This window comes from Lycium barbarum, chromosome 8 (assembly GCF_019175385.1).
Source record: "Lycium barbarum isolate Lr01 chromosome 8, ASM1917538v2, whole genome shotgun sequence".
Classification (NCBI taxonomy): Eukaryota; Viridiplantae; Streptophyta; class Magnoliopsida; order Solanales; family Solanaceae; genus Lycium; species Lycium barbarum.
Window position 1 is genome coordinate 119,422,917 of NC_083344.1, and position 18,830 is coordinate 119,441,746.

General features: G+C 35.6%; 3 protein-coding genes across 3 annotated transcripts; all 3 read left to right on the plus strand.

Annotated features, from left to right (window-relative positions):
• Window positions 1-221: 221 nt before the first annotated feature.
• Window positions 222-2,684, plus strand: LOC132606927 (protein RGF1 INDUCIBLE TRANSCRIPTION FACTOR 1-like). Its single transcript, XM_060320608.1, has 3 exons — window positions 222-805; window positions 1,243-1,461; window positions 2,207-2,684. The coding sequence occupies exons 1-3, from the start codon at window positions 626-628 to the stop codon at window positions 2,417-2,419; spliced, it is 612 nt and encodes a 203-aa protein (XP_060176591.1). The 5' UTR covers window positions 222-625; the 3' UTR covers window positions 2,420-2,684.
• Window positions 2,685-8,874: 6,190 nt separating this feature from the next.
• On the plus strand, window positions 8,875-10,833 carry LOC132608224 (uncharacterized). The gene is made up of 4 exons (XM_060322285.1): window positions 8,875-9,440; window positions 9,549-10,173; window positions 10,305-10,592; window positions 10,665-10,833. The coding sequence occupies exons 1-4, from the start codon at window positions 8,875-8,877 to the stop codon at window positions 10,809-10,811; spliced, it is 1,626 nt and encodes a 541-aa protein (XP_060178268.1). The 3' UTR covers window positions 10,812-10,833.
• Window positions 10,834-11,473: 640 nt separating this feature from the next.
• Window positions 11,474-12,537, plus strand: LOC132605354 (uncharacterized). The gene is made up of 2 exons (XM_060318529.1): window positions 11,474-11,591; window positions 11,671-12,537. The coding sequence occupies exons 1-2, from the start codon at window positions 11,535-11,537 to the stop codon at window positions 12,025-12,027; spliced, it is 414 nt and encodes a 137-aa protein (XP_060174512.1). The 5' UTR covers window positions 11,474-11,534; the 3' UTR covers window positions 12,028-12,537.
• The last annotated feature ends 6,293 nt before the right edge of the window (window positions 12,538-18,830 follow it).

Sequence of the window (18,830 nt, forward strand, 5' to 3'; positions counted from 1 at the left end):
GGCATTCTAGGAACTTCAAAGGTCACATTAACACTCATTCTCATCTCGACGTAATTTGCAACAAGAAACCATACCATAGGACCCACATCAACCACCACTAAAAACTCGACGCCTGTAAATCTGTATAAAAACAAAATCCAAACGACGTCGTTTAGTGACCAGCTGTTTTGCTTAGACGTAGCCTAATGGCCGACCTTTCTGCCTACATAGAGACGCAAAGAACATCCAAAGTTAGCGTAAGCGCCTAACTCACACATACCCTTTCTCTCTTCCCCTTTTTTTTTTCCCCATCATCCAACGGTTGAAAATCAATCTCAGCCACCTCATCTTTTGTCAACCGTCAGATCTACTTTCATTAATAAAATCGTTCCCCTTTGTTTTTATTGTTGAAATTTAAGTTGCTGTTAGTTCAGGTTAGGCCTTCCCTTCTTCCCTTTCCAACCCCACTTCCTAACAATCCTCTCTTTGTCTCTGAAAATTTTCTCTCTCTAGTTCTTGATTCTTCAACCATCATTACAAGAATCCAAGAACTTTTTGACAACTTATTCACATTGGGTTATTATTCGCGCTGCGTGAATAAGGTCTTAGTCTGTATAGACATTTTAAGTCGATAGTCGAAGATTTGATGACAATGCTGGTTCCACCGTGGCTAGAGCCTCTATTAAACACGGCTTTTTTCTCAATATGCCGGACGCACGGTGATGCGGCACGTAGTGAATGTAATATGTACTGCTTGGACTGCAATGACAATGCTTTTTGCTTCTATTGCCGCTCATCCAAACATAAAGACCATCAAGTCATTCAGGTAATGATCCGACTAATCTGAATTCGTACAAAAGAAAGTTCACTACATAGTAATTTTTGGTATCTAAAACCTTCGCATTATGAGTATCATCATGAGCCAGGGTCGGAGCCGCAATGATAGTTACAGGCTCGGTAAAACTCGATAACTGTGACTCAAACTATGTGTCTATTCAAAATTCAGTAAATAAAAAAAAATTATGATCCAGAATTCATAAACTAAAAAATCTAATTCCACCTATGTAATAATCTTGTCTTTATTATTGGAATGTATCTTTTCTTACATAGTAAGTAACTATCCTTGGGTTTCACTTTTACCTAGAAAAAAGAAAGTAGGTATGTGGTTTTGACATTTTCTTTTTCACCACATGTGGTTGAAATTTGTAATGTGTGTGTATCTTTTTTTCTTTTTTTCTTTTTTTCTTGCATTGGATGAAATAGATAAGGAGATCTTCATATCATGATGTGGTAAGAGTCTCAGAGATTCAGAAGGTATTGGATATAAGTGGAGTGCAGACATATGTGATCAATAGTGCAAGAGTTTTGTTTCTAAATGAAAGGCCACAACCAAAGAGTAGTGGCAAAGCAAGTTCTCACGTTTGTGAAATATGTGGAAGAAGCCTTTTGGACACTTTTCGTTTCTGTTCTCTCGGATGTAAGGTAAATTACTACTTATTTAGTTAAAATTAATCTCTTAATTTTGTTAATATTCTCGATTACTTCATTTTATCTAGCTATTTTGGCAATGGCATTGCATTGCATTATTCATACATCATGATTTATGATTCATGTCCCACATATTTCACATCCTGATTACCATCCTTGATTGTAACTCCCTACCAAAGAATATATCACTCCACCGTCATCACATCATAAGTTCACAACTCAAAAACATGTAGCCTTGGATTGTTATAAAACATATTGAAAAGATGAAGCTACGTTTATTGAGGGGTTCAATTGAATCTGGTTCGTCTTGTTTATATATAAAATATTGAATTTACTTATAAGGAAATTTGTAGTATAGTAGTAAAATTGGTTTAAGAATATTGTTTTAAGTCGTATGTTCGAATTCCAGTTTACCAGCCAATTCTTTCATCGTTTTATATCTCTTGATCAAAATCTCTTATTCCGCTACTGATTACCAGAGTAGCCACATGGAGAGCTAGGGAGGTATAAATAGATACCCATCCCATCCTTTTCAAGAATAACCAATTAACCAATTTTTTTAATGCTATTATTACATTTTCTTTTTCGGGCACACAAGGCATACATTGTATATAGTGGTTCATCAATCATCACCATTATAGGCCAATTTAATTTTCCCATTGAAGTTATGATGAAGTAATCTTGAAAGATGAGTTGTATACATTTTGGGACTATATATCATTTGTTTTTAATGACTTAGCTTGTAGGAATAAAGAGGAATGGAGATGCAAGCTTTATCTTAGATGCCAAGAATGAAGTAGCATTGCAAAGAGGTGAAGGCATATCATCAAGAGGAGGAAATCAATTGCGTGAAGGCTTAGAACATGACATATACCCACCCACCCCACCTCCACCCCCTTCAAATGCTAGAAGAAGAAAGGGCATTCCTCATAGAGCACCCCTTGGTTCTTAACATAATAATTAACCAAAATAATAATTTAACTACCCTTTAAAAAATATCTTTATACAACTCATTATTGTAGAGATCACATAAGGGGGGTTGTAAAGGTTGATGAAGTTTCCTTTTGAGGATGGTGTGGTCTTTGAAAAGAAGAAGAAAAAAAATTCTCTTGTAGGAGAAAGCAATAATGCACAATTTGTTATATTAGAAAGTTGGAAGATTGTACATTGTAATCAATTAATTAATTAAGAAATTAAAAGGCAAAGTGTTTGTTGGAGTTCGTTTTATAGTTTTCATTGGTCCACCAGCCCACATGGGCCGTTTACATAAAGGAAGAACCTTTTTCTTTGTTTAATGCATGTAAATCAACTTTCTTATCATTCTACCTAGTTTGGTTTCTTGATACTTGATAGTAATATTTTGTGGAAATAGCATCCACCGATTACATTTCGGTCTTGTTTTCAAAAACTAATTATTGTCCTAGAGTTTTATATTCCACAGGTAATTCAATTAAAAATTTAAAACTGCGGGATAGTGACTATTTTTTAATTACAGGAATTGAAAAATGAATATTTATGAATCTTTTCCTAATATTCTACTTAATTAATATTTGGGCTTCTTTCTTTTGGTCATTTACCTTGTGATTGTTATCTTTGAAAGCTATGTTTTGAACATACAGATTTTCCTAATATAATACGTGGAGCCAAATTATTAGGCAAACTGCTACAAATTAAAGGGTGATGGATTTACAATGTGATGTGATGATCCCATCCAATAATGTCGAATCAGTCGGTTTGGTTGGTATTGAATTTGCTAATTATTTCTCCTTCTTTCTTTTGGTAATCATAATGAATTAATTTTGAGTTTGACATTTAATCCACAATATATGGAAAAGATTCAAATTCATGTGCAAGTAGGGTAGAGAAGCATCTTGTATCCTTTGCTTGATTAAGCAAAAAGAAAAGAAAAAAAAATTAAAGATTGGACTACATAACGTAAAAGGCCATTGTGATTCATGTACTAAAGTACATATCATATAGACTAGGGTAAAATCTTAGCCGCAGATGATGTTTATATCACATAAAAAAAAAATATGGGTCTTTTATTAACAAATTTCTTACTTAGTCATGATCAAGTAATATATATTTCTCAATTTAATTTTATTTGCTAATTAAGGTTAATTTTTTTAATTTAGCGTAAACATCAAGATTAAATACTTACAAGTTATAATCACAACGCACTTCCTTTTAGTTTAGGATAGTTTTGTTTAGGGTCTGTTTATATGAAGGAAAAAGTAAGTTAATTCCGTGGCAACCGAATACCAAAAACATGTTTCCATTGAAAAGGGAAATGACTTTCTTCGATTATGTTTTTCTCTTATAATCCATTTTAAGTAGTTTCTAAATTTTAGAGAGTATGTATTGGATATTTCTTCTGAAAAATATTCTCTGTCATAACAAACACGCCCTTTAGTGCAATTAATTTTTGTACTTTTGACGTGGAAAATGGGGTAAGGATTGAGCCTTTGAGCTTAGGGAGAAACTAGTAGTACCTTTTTTTTTTCCTCCGGAGCTTTGGGACCTATCACTAAAATAGTATCTTTATTGTATATCCTCCTTCATATTACTTGGAGGATCCCGCCATGAAAATGGGGAGAAAGTGGACAACTAAGACTAGGGATATAGCCTTTGTTAGAAATATTATATTTACGCCAACGATGCATTTTATTATTTATATATATATATATATATATATATATATATATATATATATATATATATATAGCAACATTTCTTTCCTTTTTTGTTTGGATGATCGACTTGATTAATTAATAAATGAAATTATTCGCCGATAAAATGTAATCTAATAAAATGATGTTTATTTTTTAAGCTATATAAAATTTCTACAAGTAATTTTTTGTGGTTTCAAAATGCTGGCCGGAAATTTTAGTGAAACCGACCAACAAATAATTACTAATCGCATATCAAGATGATTGGATCAGGCTCCACTTCATTTCATTTTTGATTTCACTCCATTTTTTCCAAGTTCTAGCTTAGATTAGGGAAATATCATATGTGTTAAAATTAATAGTTATAATTTAATTGACTAAAACAAAGCTCTAACTATGGTTTAGATAATTAATAACTTGTCCATAAATAAATTTATTAGAACTTTTCTCTCTTCCTATATTTTTCCCACAGTTTTACCCCATCATTTTTTGTTTTGTTTTCCTTAAATCTCAATGTGCTCACGGACTTAATCAATCTCCTGTAGAATTATCTTTAGGAAAAATGGCTCATGGTCCCAATTAATCACTTTTTAAATCGCTCACTAGTAATCAGAACAGACTTGTCTTTTTCTTTCAATTTTTTTTTTTTAAGTATTTTCTTGCTAAAACAAATTATTATAAGACACAGGGATTTAAGGAAAACAAAGAAAAAATGCAAATAGAAGTTGTAACTGCAAGGGTTTATATTAAGTACAGGGTAAGAGAAAGAAAAGAAAACGATGGTTAGAGCTTTATTTTAATCAATTAAATCATAATCATTATTTTTAATCTCTGTTATGTGTCCCTAATCTAAGCTAGAACTGGAGAAAAATGGAGAGAATGAAAATGAAGGGGAGGTGGATCCAAGATGATTAATATTGAGGAGGATTAAAGTCTCTAACAACAACCATTATAAGGCCACAACACCTAAAATGCTGATTCAATTTATTCTCTAGTGTGCCTCAAAATGGCACTTCGTTTCATTTTACACAAGGGACGAAGTCTACAAATGTCGTGCCATGGATCCTCTTGATCTGGACCTCTCCTTTGCTACATTTGATGTCAAACCAAATACCCAACACAGCTAATGTAATTAAGTGAAAAATAGCTACTATTGGTTAGAAGCCTAGAAACGATAACTATTTATGTAAGTTATCCTTTACCTGTCAGTGACTCTGTTTCACTTTACACACAGAACATATTGTGGAGGCCAAAATCGGTAGGGGCCTAGCCCATACATAAGATTTGTTCGTAAAAGTTAGATGGAATGACCAGTTTCTGGACGTGGTGCAGTATGAATTTGTAGCCACAATTCGAAAAAGAAATAGGGGAATAGTCACACTTTAATGCGAAAATAAAATTCGGGAAAAATTACTTTACTTAAAACACAGAAGAATTTATAAAAAACACGGAAGAATTTATAAATTTTTGAACCCCATGCAGAGCTCCTTGGTCTTGAATTTATAAGGGAAAAGTATTTAAAACACACTCAAACTATGGCCAAAATTGCCATAACACACCTCAACTTTGCGGGGGTCCTATAACCCCCCTGGACTTATTTTTTGTGTATTATTTACGCTTTCAACCGGACAAAGTCACTCAAACGAGTTTGAGTGTATGCACGCACTCATAAAGTTAAAACCAGACAGGTCATTTTCATTATTTTGCTTTCCAAAATTTGAAATCCAAAATTCTATCTCACCTTCCACTCGATTTCTACCATTTTAATCACTCAAATACCATTTTATTCTGCAAATCAGTGTGAATCATAGTTAAACTAAGTTTAGGTGGTAACATCGCGGTTGATTTTGACCCGAAATCATCGATTTATCTTCAAGGTAGTGTCAAGCTTTTAGTGTACTGAAAAAATACCAAGTTAGTCGTGTTCTTTATCAGTATTGTACGCGTGAAGTTTATTTTTTTCTATATTATATAGGATTTGTGACATTGTTGTATGAATTTCTAGGGTTTGTTAAAAAATTATGGGTTTTTCCTAGTTTAAATTGGGGTTATTTGGGGTTAAGAGATGTGTAATCTTATGTTGTGTAGTATTACTGTTGTAAGTGCGTCCAATTTTTTTTCACCCCAAAATGTGATTTTATACACTGTTTGGCCTTGTATTGTCAGAAGTCATAATTGTTGTTATTTGATGTGTGTGTGGGGTTGTGATTTTTGTTGACCATCTATTGTTATTGTATATGTGTGGTACTGATTGTTTGTACTATTATTGTTACACCTCGGAAAAATTTTCCGTTGGTACGTAAGTGAACGAACTAGTGATAAGTATGAGTGCATGATGTCCATGAGCAAGAAACGACGTTTGATGACCTTAGGCGAGATTTCGAAGGTATCCGATGTGAGATGAGAAAGTTGGCTAAGTTAAGATGAGATATAAGGTGAGCAATGCATGTGCATGGACGTGGGTGATTAAAATGAGAAGTCTAAGAAATATGGGAAGTTGCAGAATTGCAACTGCCCAGTGGTCGTAAAGTGCTAGGACTGACCGTAAACTGGTATAGTCCGTAAACTAGCAGGTCGTAAACTGCCATGCAGAACTTCAACTTTCTGCCAGTGGAGGAAATGGTAAAATACGACTAGGTTTACGGACCGTAAAGTGATTTATGGCCCGTAAACCATGGTCGTAAATCACCATGGTTGCAGCCTAAGCTTCTGATTTTTGAAAAGGTTAAAGACGACCGCGATGGACGAGCCGTAAAGTGGAATACGTGGTCGTAAACTCAGTTTACGACCATTGTTCACCTCAGCACAGATTTTGCAAGTCATTAAGTAAAGGGACCAACACTTGTTTTATTTCATTACAACATTACACCACTTCTCTCTAAAACCTTTCTCTACATTTATTATACAAGTTTTCAAGGATATTTGAGGATCAACAACATAAAACGATGTGAATCAAGAGTAAGAACATCATCAAAGATCATCTAGGTCAAGAAATCCAAATGGAGAAAAACTAGGGTTTTGCTCAAAGTGGAGTATTATCAACCAAAGCTTGTTCCTACAACTTCTAAGGTAAGATTCATGATTTTTATATGATGTTTAAGGTATTGAAGAGTTGAAATACATGGATTGTAGAAAATATGGTCAAGTAGGTCATGAATGATGAATAGTGACATTTTGAGGAATAGTTTGAATTGAATCATGAATGTTGTTGTGTTGTGATATGAATGTATTATAAATGGTACTAAGATCATGAACTAGACACTTTAGACGAATGGACGAAGTTGGATGTTATGACCATAAATATGGGTGAATTAGAGGCAAATTAAGGAATCTAGATAATGTGGATAATGTGAATGACTAATGGCCATTGTTATGATATTAATGAAGGTATAGACGCTAGCATTGGAAGGAAACGTGCAAGTGTAGAATAGTCCGACGAAAAGGTATGTAAGGCTAACCCTTCTTTCATAAGGCATGGTTCCTTAGCCAAACTCTTAAATCCTCTATATGAGTATGTTGTATTCAAATGATTGACATTCCGAGCTCATAAGCTCACGATCCTCGATATGTACTACGATTGTACTACGCACCCCATATGACGAGTAAGCATAAGATATAGATGTAGCGAAAATGATGATGATAGTGATGATGATGATAATAATAATGATGCTAAAGGTGCCTACGGGCTATTATACTTATATGTGCCTATGAAGGGCTATAATGACACCCCGAGCTTATAACGCTGGGTAGGATATATGTATATGAATATGTATAAAGTATGTATACGATTACGAAACGCGCGCACACCTCTGCAGATGGTACGAATAACCCTGAAGCCTTGGTAGGGCCAGGTATGAGTAACCTTGAGCCTTGGTTGGCCAAGTATGTATGAAACACCGATCCTATGAGGTCGGGTATGCTATGTAAATGCTATGTATATGAAATGACTATGTATATAATAAGAATATGAATGTGATAAGACTATGTATAAGAATACGAATAAGGACATATATACGAATATGAGCACAAGTATGGTACGAGTACTATTATGGAATAGGGATGATGACGTAGGTGTACAAATACGTATGAAAAATGGAAAGTCCTACGAAAGGCAGGTAAGTGCTATGACGATGATATTATTGTCTCCCCTCCTATGCTATTTCATATGTTGTTCATTATGCTTATATATATCGATGTTGATCATGCTTTACATACTCAGTACATTCTTCGTACTGACGTCCTTTTGTTTGTGGACGCTGCGTCATGCCCGCAGGTGCACATGGAGACAAACTTGATCCATAGCTGCTTATTCAGAGATTGCATAGCAGAGCTCCATTTCTTTCGGAGCCGTAGCTTTTGGGTACTTATTCTTTTGTGTATATAATTATGGGCATAGCGGGGTCCTGTCCCGCTCATGTGATATGTTATACTCTTAGAGGCTCGTAGTCACGTGTATATGGTTAGATATGTCCGGCCTTGTCGGCCTATATTTTGTATGTCATTTTGTTGGCCTCGTCGGCCCATGTACATTGTTGTGGCACAGATGCCTATGATGATTAAAGATGTTGTCGTCCAATGGGACTAGTATGATTGATGCTTAGAGATGTATGATTAATGATGTGGCTCACCTAGATGCAAGCATAAGTGTAAGCTAAGGGGTGCCCGGGTGGGCTAGCACCGGGTGCTCGTCGCTGCCCCCTTGTCGGGTCGTGACAATTATTGAATTGTAATTTCAGGTATGAGTGGGTTTGTATTAGTAACATTGAGATGGTATCATGGTGGGGTTTTGGATGTCAGTAGTGGGCAACCAAAGCATAAGGGTGGACAAATAACAGAGTTTTTGGATATTGAAGTGGATAAGATGTCCTTTTTTGAACTAAGGGATTATATTAAAGAACTAGGGTATACTACAAGTTGTTCATTTTGTGTTAGGAGACCTAATAGTGACAGTGTTGTAGAAATCCAAACTGATAGGGACATTTTGGAAATTTCACAAAGTTTTGAAAATGGGGATAATATTGAAATCTATGTCTATCACATGGTTGATAATTTAGATAATGTAGATGGTCCCATTGCTTTTTTGGAATACACTAGCCCCAATGAGGAATCTTTGGCTGCTTTTAATGAAGAAAGGGATGGGGGTATCCAAGAAGGGGATGGGTTTGCTTTTAATAAAGAACCAGCAGCTACTGAAACTGCAGCACCTGCTGAACCAGTAGTTGCTGAAACTGCTGCTTCTGAAGACCCATTAAGTAGTGAATTTCCTATTCTTGAATCTGACCAGTCCATTGATGATAGTTCTGAGTCTGACTAAGCTGAACTATTTAATGAACATGATGCTGAACATGAAAGTGATGATGTTTATCAAGAGTGCATAAATTTGAGGGCTGAAAGGAGGTCATATTAGAGGAGGAAAAGAAGAGAAAGGATACGAAATGACCCTAGAGAAATTCCTGTTGGTGAAGTTGGTCCAGATCTGGGCTTTGATGAAACTGCTACTCCTGATACAAGCTTGAAAGGTAAGGTTGCTGGGGATGAGCCAGTGTATATCAGTTCTGATGCGTATAGTGTTGAATCATATACAGATGATGAGTCAGGGTCTAGGAGGGCTAGGAGAAGAATAATTTTTGACAAAACTGTTGAAAAAGTGATGTGGGAGTTGGGGATGGTTTTTGAGGATGTAAATGAGTTTAGGGATGCTGTTACAAAATATGCACTTCAAAGGGGTGTGCAGTTAGAGAAATTTGTCAATGAACCCAAAAAGGTTAGGGTGAGGTGTAGGGATAGATGCCCATGGCTGCTATATGCAAGTCTTGACAAGAAGACTAATGATTTCATGATCAAAACCTACAATCCTAAACATAGGTGTGTCAAGACTACTGGAAATTACATGTGCAATGCTAAGTTTTTGTCTAAGCATTACAAGAATAGAATTACAGAACAGCCAAACATTAGGATTATCAAGTTTCAGCAGTTGATTAGGGAAGAACTTAACATACATGTTGGAAAAACCACTGCCAGGAGAGCTAGAGCTAAAGTACTCCAAGAAATCATGGGTGATCATGTGTTAGAGTTTGGAAAAATATTTGACTATAGGGATGAAATGTTGAGGACTAATCCTGGGAGTACTTGTGTTGTTAAGGTTGATGACTCTGGTGAAAGTGGTAGGTTGGTATTTGGAATTTTTTTAATCTTTGCTTTGATGCTTTGAAAAAATGCTTTTTAGGTGGCTGTAGGAAATGTATTGGTTTGGATGGTTGTTTCTTAAAGGGAATAACCAAAGGACAGCTATTGGCTGCTGTTGCTAAAGATGCTAATAATCAAATGTTTCCTATTGCTTGGGCTATAGTGGAATATGAGAATAAGAACACTTGGACATGGTTTTTGAAATTGTTGATAGCTGATTTTGGAATGGGAGATGGCAGCAACTACACAGTGATATCAGACATGCAAAAGGTATGACAATCACTTTTTTTTTCTTCATTTAGTTTCTGTCCATTCATATATAATTGTTTCTTAAAATTGTAGGGGCTTCAATCAGCTATGAAAGAATTGTTACCACTGGTGGAGCACAGGATGTGTGCAAGACACATCCTAGCCAACTGGGCAAAAGGATGGAGAGGTCTTCAACAAAGGAACCAATTCTGGAAGTGTGCAAAAAACACCTTTGAATGAGAGATGAAGATAAATCTGGACAAAATGAAACAGCTTGGTACTGCCAAGGATGGTAAGGATATTGTTACAGATTTACTGTACTACCCACCTGAAACTTGGTGTAAACTGTACTTTAGAAGTGACATTAAGTGTGATAGTATGGACAATAATATGTCTAAGAGCTTCAATGCCTGGATTTTAGGACCAAGGCATAAAACCATTATCACTATGCTTGAAGAGATTAGAGTGAAGGTAATGACTAGAATAGGTCAGTTGAGTCAATTTCCAAAAACATGGTTAACCAATATATCTCCAATGACACTGAGGGTACTAGAAATCAACATAAAGAAGTCAATGGAATGTAATATTGATTTCAATGGTAAGAGAGGGTTTGAAATTAGTGATGGGCCATATCAACATACTGTTGATTTGAGAAATAGAACTTGCAGTTGCAGGGCTCGGATGCTCAAGGGAATACCATGTCAACATGCCCTTGCTTCCATATTAAATAAGAAGTATGAACCCATTGAGTTTGTTGATAGCTGCTACAGTAAGGAGACCTACTTGAGGACTTATTGTCATTTTCTTCAACCAGTCACTAATATGAAAATGTGGCCTGAGTCCAATAACCCCTATGTTGCACCACCAGTTGTAAAACCTATGCCAGGCAGACCAAAGAAGGCCAGGAGAAGAGAAGCCACTGAGTCAAAAAGATACGGTAAGTTGTCAAGAAAAGGAGTTGACATGACTTGCAGCATTTGTCATGGTAAAAACCATAATAAAAGAGGCTGTCCTTTGAAGGTATGAGCTTTTAAAGTAAACTCTATTTTTTATACTCTTTGTAGTAATGGTTTTGATTTGACACTACTGTTTTTGGTAGGATTCTGGTAGAACAAGCTATTGTAATGGACCAGATATTGTTGCAGCATCTCAGCCAAGCTTTGCTGAATCAAGTGCTGCACCTGCAAGAGCTAGGGGAAGGCTAAGAAAGACAACTCCAATTTCTGAAGCACCAGCAAAAGATTGGGGAAGGCCAAGGAAAAATCCATTAACCTCTGATGCACCAGCAAGAGCAAGTGCAAGGCCAAAGAGTACTTCTGAAGCACCACCAACAACAAGTGCAAGGCCAAGGAGTACTTTTGAAGCACCACCACCAACAAGTGAAAGGCCTAGAAGTACTTCTCAAGCACCAACAAGAGGTATGGGAACAAGGAGGACAACCATTATTGCTAAATAGTTTGAAAATGCAACAAGTTATGTTGCACCTATTGCAGCCAATGCACCTGTCCAACCTGTCCAACCTGTTGCTTCTCAGTCTAATGTGAGTAGGGGAAGACCAAGAAAAACCTCTCAAGCTTCTAGTGCTGCACCTGTTGAAGTCAATGCACCTGATCAACCTGCTGCTTCTCAATCTAATGTGAGGAGGGGAAGACTAAGAAAAACCTCTCAAGCTTCTAGTGTAACAGCTGTTGACAATAAAAGAAGAAGAACTGCCCCTTACAAAAGGCCTAGGACTGTTGGAATAGGTATATTTGTCGCAGAAAATGGATTTACAACATACAATGTAAGAGCTGAAATATTTGTTGGAATGGGTATATTTGTTGCAAGTGAGTTTACTAACTATAAACAATTATTTTGCTTTGTCTACAACATAGCTTGCCAAGTAGTAGGATAATTGATGCTGCTCCAAGAAAGCATATAAGGTCAGCTGATGTTACTGGGGACCTTGGTCACAAAACAAGGGCTGGAGTGAGGTGGAAGGGCAAAACAACAATGATATCAAGCCAGCTTGAAGAGATGAGGGTAAAGAAAAGGAAAAAAGTGACAGCAACCCAGAACTCGCAGACAAAAGATCCATGGAAGTAGTGTTAATATATTGGTAGTTGGTAGGACAAGTTAATGCAGTTGGTAGTTTTTGCAGTTCATAAACAAACTAAAGTAGCTATGGTTTAGATGCTTGTTTTGTGACACTATGCTACTGCACTTGAATGTTGCATCATCATGAATGTGATGCACTACTGTTGTACAAACTTATATTGGTGCAATTGTTTATATATACCAAGGTCTGTTTCTATTAGTAAGTTCTGTCTCTTTCAGCAGTTAATTGGTGCACATGTTTAATGTCCAGAATGTCTGTTTCTTTTTGAAATTGTTGGTGCACATTTTTAATGTCCAGAATGTGCAACCTATGTTGGTGCAGCTGTTTCTTTTTTAAAGTGCAGTTTATGGACCAAGTGAAATCTGGTCAGGCATTTGAACTACATTAATGTTGCTCACCAAATCTGGTCAAGCATTTTGAACGAAATTAATGTTGCTCACTAAATGTGGTCAAACTTTTGACCGGATTTAAAGGTGGTCAACAACAACTAAGGTGGTTGCGGGTTAAGTAGTGGGGAATTTATTGCAAAACACATTATAAATATAGGCTTTCACTCACACTCTAATACTATGAAATAGCATTCTACGCAGCCTCTAACATGAGCCTTAATTCGAAAATGGTAGCTTATTTTGAGAAAAAATTGACCAAGTCATACGTCAAAAAGGATGATTTCGTAAGTGTTCATCTAATTTATTTGTTATTTTCAATTGTTATTTTAGTTTTAGTAATCACATGTTTTTTCCGCAGATCCTTCCAAGTAGCATTCTTGAATTTCTCCCAGACGATGACCGTGAAGCTGTTGTAATTTCTGAAAGAGGTGCGTACAAAATGAAATACAAACTTTGTGCTCATACGCGGCTCTATCAAGGATGGAAAGAATTTATAGATGCTAACGGATTCAGGACAGGGGATGTATTGTGTTTCAATGCCTGTGACGCTGCTAGGGACCGGATACACTTCCTTGTTGAAAAAAAACAGGAGATCATAGAAATAGATTAGACTGGTCTCCGTGTTTTCAATTTAAGCAAGGTTTATGTTGGAGCACATGTAACACATTTGCTTTCTAAATTAAAGGGATTTCATTCATCAATTTCGAACTTACATAAAACACAAAACAAAAGAAAACTAGAAAGGATTTCCTAACATACATTAACCACAAGACAAAAGAAAAGGGAAAAGTAGTTCCTAACTAACATTAACCACAACACAAAAGACATTTTTCCAAGCACTTCTTACCTAACATCAAGCACAAAGCTAAACCATTCAACTTCAAAAATACAAGAAACACTAAGGCAATTGGTCATGACAAGTTGAAGCATTTCCTCGCATTAACCAACTGATCCAACTAGCAAAACAAAACAATATACAAAATGTGAAAATCAAATTAGAGCTAAAGTTGTTGATCCCCTTCTTTTTCGATTTTATCTCTTTTGCATTTTCAATTTCGCCCAGATTAATCACACTTGATTGTTCTTCCATCTCCTTCATTTTCATATCACTTGAGGCAGATTGTTCTTCCATTTCAATCTCTTTCAACATCTCGGCAATTTCGGAACTTCCACATCCTTCTTCCATCTCCTTAATTTTCTTCTCTTTTGAAGCTAATTCTCCGTACATCTCCTTCATTTTGTTCACCAACTTTGGAATAATGTATTTCGATCTTTCATCGACTTTGGAAAGATCCCTCCATCGAAAAAATTTACACTTTTCGAACCATAGTAGGGGGCAAGATCAATATCTTCTTCCGGGATTGTTGTCGGACTAGGAAGTCTTCAATGGGAGCAACACACCATGACTGCATCGCACCTCCGCATTCAACATTGGATCGTCATTGTCCATACAAAGCTTATTCAAATCCAATCTTGTTTCTTCCATAGCTAACCCGAATTTTTAATCAGAAATTTGGGGAAAGAAATTGTAAGAATCCAATCTTGGGTAAGAATTGAAACATAAAGAGAAGAAATTTACCACAAAATTTGGGGAAGAACTCAATGTGGAAGAAGAGAACAAGATCTAGCTGTTTGTGGGGATTTGATATTGGATTTGGGGAATTAAAAACGTTATTTGGACGGCCATGTGGAAAATATACACTAGTCCATATAGTTTTTATCATCTCTTATGCGCTGAAGGAGAGTAGCTTCACTTGCTAGTCCAGGTCACCGGTTGAAAGCGTAAATAATACACAAAAAATAAGTCCAGGGGGGTCATAGGACCCCCGCAAAGTTGAGGTGTGTTATGGCAATTTTGCCATAGTTTGAGTGTGTTTTGAATACTTTTCCCAATTTATAAAGGTTTGAATCCGTACTTAGTTTTGAAGCTCAAATTTTTGAACGTATAAATCCTTCTTTGGTTTTAAACCTCCAATAGATATTTGAACCCCATGAATCATTACTTGAGTTTCAACTTACTATGCTATTTTCAAATTCCTCAATGTTCGTGATTTTGCCAGCCAGTATTACTACGAAATTATAAACTTGCTACATTACCTTTCATTCTAAGCATGTTTCCGAGCTACAATGATCATTCATACATGAATTCACTATATTAAAAAAAGAAGCTAATATCAACACGTCATAATGATATTCCTAAATCTACCCATGCTATCAACTCGTAGGAATTGGAAAATTGCTTATTGGCAAGTTCTAAACTGAACCAACGTGGAGCAGCAACGATTTGGCGAAATCTGGTGCCAAATTAGAACTCTTTCGAATGGTGCTAGAGTTTCACTTGTAAAAGTTCTAAACCCCACTGTGCTGGAATTTCACCAATAGGGACTTTTTGAATTCCAACACGTTTTGCTCGAGTTCTCCTTGCCAAAGCTTCTAACTGCAGCACTATTGGCTGGAGTTGTTCCGTATTTTAGTTGGAAGTATTTTTATCCAAAAAAAAGTTTAAATCAAAAGAACTAAATGTTAGTAATTTTTTTTTAAAATGGTGGCTTATATTAATTAATAGATGGCACTATTAAAAATGCTATTTGCCAATATTTCCCGATATGGCAAGTATCAGCGTCCAATGTCTTAGCCCTTATGGAATCTTACCTCAAACATAATATGACTGGTTGTTATATATAATGACCTCAACAATTTCAAATGTTAAAGTGTGTATACGAGACAATGAGCCAATATTCATTAACAAAGAAATATTATACATGAAGAATTAATCCACTTAGGGAAGCCTACTGATTCAGAGGTCATGCAATTTTTACACAACGAAGTTTGTAGATGGACATGTTAAAATTCATTAAGTTTGGTTTGTGACAGCCTAGAAAATCCTAGGGCAAGGGGGGAAGGAGTAAATATCTAAAACTAATTCAGTTCCTAGTCTATCATCAATTTATTGAACATATTTCTAGCACCAGAAAGCTACTATTTGATAAAGAACTGAGAGAGAATGAATAATTTTTTATATATAATTATGGTGTCCGGATCAACTTGCCCGCACCTTGACTAATTTCACAGGATGTTACCTCCATCAGCATAGATACCGAGTAACTTTATTCACCATGACTTAAACAAATCAGGAAAAACTCACTTAATTAGTATATTTGCCTCCGATGAGATTTGAACCAGGTCAGTAGGGAATAATTTGACTTCCTTTTCCCCTACCAAGTCGTGACAAAGATCTCAATAATTTGGTTGATTTGCTCCATAATGATGAATCACCTTCGTGATTATTGTAATAATTGTGATCCATAGACAATGATCTCCTCAACCCTGCAACTAATAATCTTCTTTGTGATGATGATATTGTTCTCCTCTCTTTAGACACTACCAACGATACACAATGTCGAAGCATTCCATGAGATTGTACTTGTGATGAAGAAGAAGAACAATTTTCACGATCGATGACTCCATTTTCTCCATTTAAATTAATTTCCGACAGTAGATCTAATAAATACATAACATGTGTTTCTGCATCTGTTATTGGAGCACGGCAAACGGGACAACTAGCGTGCTCCACGAACCACTTATCGACACATGGCACGTGAAAAACGTGCCGGCAATTAGGCAACAAACGGACCAATTCTTGATCCTCCAATTCGCCTAAACAAACAGCACACTCGTTTTGATCTACACGAAATAGACTCTTTTTATGGATTGAATTATAAGCTATGATAGGGATTTTTTCCAAAATTCTTTTGTCTACTCCTTTGGGTAATTGAGGCTCGGGGATGGCCCTTAGAAGATTAGTGTCTATGGTTTGTTGTGTATTTCTCCTAATAGGGCAATATTTGGTTAAGATCAAGTGGTATATTACTAATGCTAAAGCTGAGACTAATATGCCTATCATGGAGATAAGTAGAGGAGCATAAAAAGATGTTGAAGCAGTTGACACTGGAGGTTCTTTTGTGGTTTCCATGATGATTTAATTTGTGATGAAAGACTATAATTTGGTTGTGATATTGTAAGGGGTGTCTGTATTTAAGGAGAAGGTGAGAAGATCTACATAAGAATGAAAGTTGAACTAGTTTATAGTAATGTTAGTTGAGGATACCTTAATTTCTTGTAGATAACAATTGATATAGTAACTAGTAAACTAGTAAAAATAAGGGCGTGTTTGGTAGGCAAAAATGTTATGAATGTTCTCCGATTTTTTCATATTTGTGGTAAAAAAGATTTGGAATAAATAGAAAAGAAAAATAAATCGGTTTCTTAAAAATTTAGAAATATCGATACGCTAATGGAAGTAGGGAATTAACTAAGTTTCATAAGTGACATTATATATCTTGCGTTCCTCCAATCCTGTAACACACCCCATCCCACCCCCACCCCCCATAGCCCTATCTCTACTATACCCCCCCCCCCCCCCCACCCCACAATGTGTTTCGCGATTATATATAAATGCTTTTGAAATAATATTTCTTGCTTACTTAAGTACATACCAAACATCTGAAAATAAATAAGAAAATCACTTATTTCTAAGGAAATATTTTCCGCGATTAAACATTTTCCTTCCTACCAAACACACTTTTAAGTTTGTCTTTTTTGGTTTTGCCACCTCCGTTGGAGAATGTTGTCACTAACAAAGCTGAACGCGTTCTCGAACAAGAAAACCCAAAAAAATGGATAAACTAAACTATACATGTTGAATAGTTCAACTTAAATGTAAGGATTTATTTAATTTGCATGTAGTGTTAGTAATGTCCTCTGAGTATTTAGAATATATTTTGTATGCAACAATATTCAATAGTAGCAATTTTTTTGTGTGGTTATCTTTTAGTAGTCCACTCTAACAATTTCTATATTTTAAATAATATGCAGAGTAGGGCAACATAATCGAGATACGGATGTTTGAAAAAAAGAATATCATCCTCTATTATTGAAATATGAACCTTTATAAGTTTAAAAATGAAGCCACGCGTTATCATTTATTTATCAAAATAAATAGATAGTGCCAGAACTGCAGATGTGAAGCTACAATGTATCATCTAACAATTAATTTGTTGATCACTCCTACCATTCCTCACGAGAAGTGATCAAGATAGGAAGAGGGAAATCCTAGCCATAAATTTTAGGTCATTTTTAGGCGGGGGATAGTTGGAAAATATTTCCAATAAAGTGGGATTACTTTTAATTATATATTCTTGGCCATGACGTTTCAGTAGGTCCATGGAAGATGTGAAGGATCCAAAGATGTGGTGGATTTGCAACGAGTGGAATTTAAATGTACTACTCCCCTATCCCAATTTATGTGATACACATTTTTTTTTAGTCTGTTAAAAAAATGATTCATTTACTTATTTGGTAATAATTTAACGTTAAATTTTACCTTTTACGCTTAACAAGGTGATTTATAACCATACAAATATTTTTGGCTTGTTTTAGATCACAAAATTTAAAAGTCTTCCTTTATTTTTAAATTTCGTGCCCAGTCAAACTATATCACATAAATTAGGACGGAGGGACTAATAAAATCGGGGAAAGAAAATAGAGATGCGGCTATAGTGGAGATGGATGTCTGTATGAGAACAAAAAGGAAGAGTTTGTTGTAAGAATTATTATGCATATAAATATTAGAGTATTATATCTGATGTAACAAGAATTTCAGTGGGTGCTATCGCCCCTTTGATTTGTCCTTTCTGGATGTTTCCTACTTGTTGGTCGGTTGATACTGATGTATTGTGGTTGTACGTTTTATAGAGACTGGATTAGCATTAA

Bases quoted from the DNA above. Each gene is read 5' to 3' on its own strand.
- LOC132606927 (XM_060320608.1), top strand. From the start codon at position 626: ATGACAATGCTGGTTCCACCGTGGCTAGAGCCTCTATTAAACACGGCT. The intron at 806-1,242 runs GTAATGATCCGA...TGGATGAAATAG, and splicing joins AAGACCATCAAGTCATTCAG to ATAAGGAGATCTTCATATCA. The intron at 1,462-2,206 runs GTAAATTACTAC...TTAATGACTTAG, and splicing joins TCTGTTCTCTCGGATGTAAG to CTTGTAGGAATAAAGAGGAA.
- LOC132608224 (XM_060322285.1), top strand. From the start codon at position 8,875: ATGAGTGGGTTTGTATTAGTAACATTGAGATGGTATCATGGTGGGGTT. The intron at 9,441-9,548 runs GTCTGACTAAGC...ATATTAGAGGAG, and splicing joins TCCATTGATGATAGTTCTGA to GAAAAGAAGAGAAAGGATAC. The intron at 10,174-10,304 runs GTACTCCAAGAA...TGAAAGTGGTAG, and splicing joins CCAGGAGAGCTAGAGCTAAA to GTTGGTATTTGGAATTTTTT.
- LOC132605354 (XM_060318529.1), top strand. From the start codon at position 11,535: ATGACTTGCAGCATTTGTCATGGTAAAAACCATAATAAAAGAGGCTGT. The intron at 11,592-11,670 runs GTATGAGCTTTT...TGTTTTTGGTAG, and splicing joins AAAGAGGCTGTCCTTTGAAG to GATTCTGGTAGAACAAGCTA.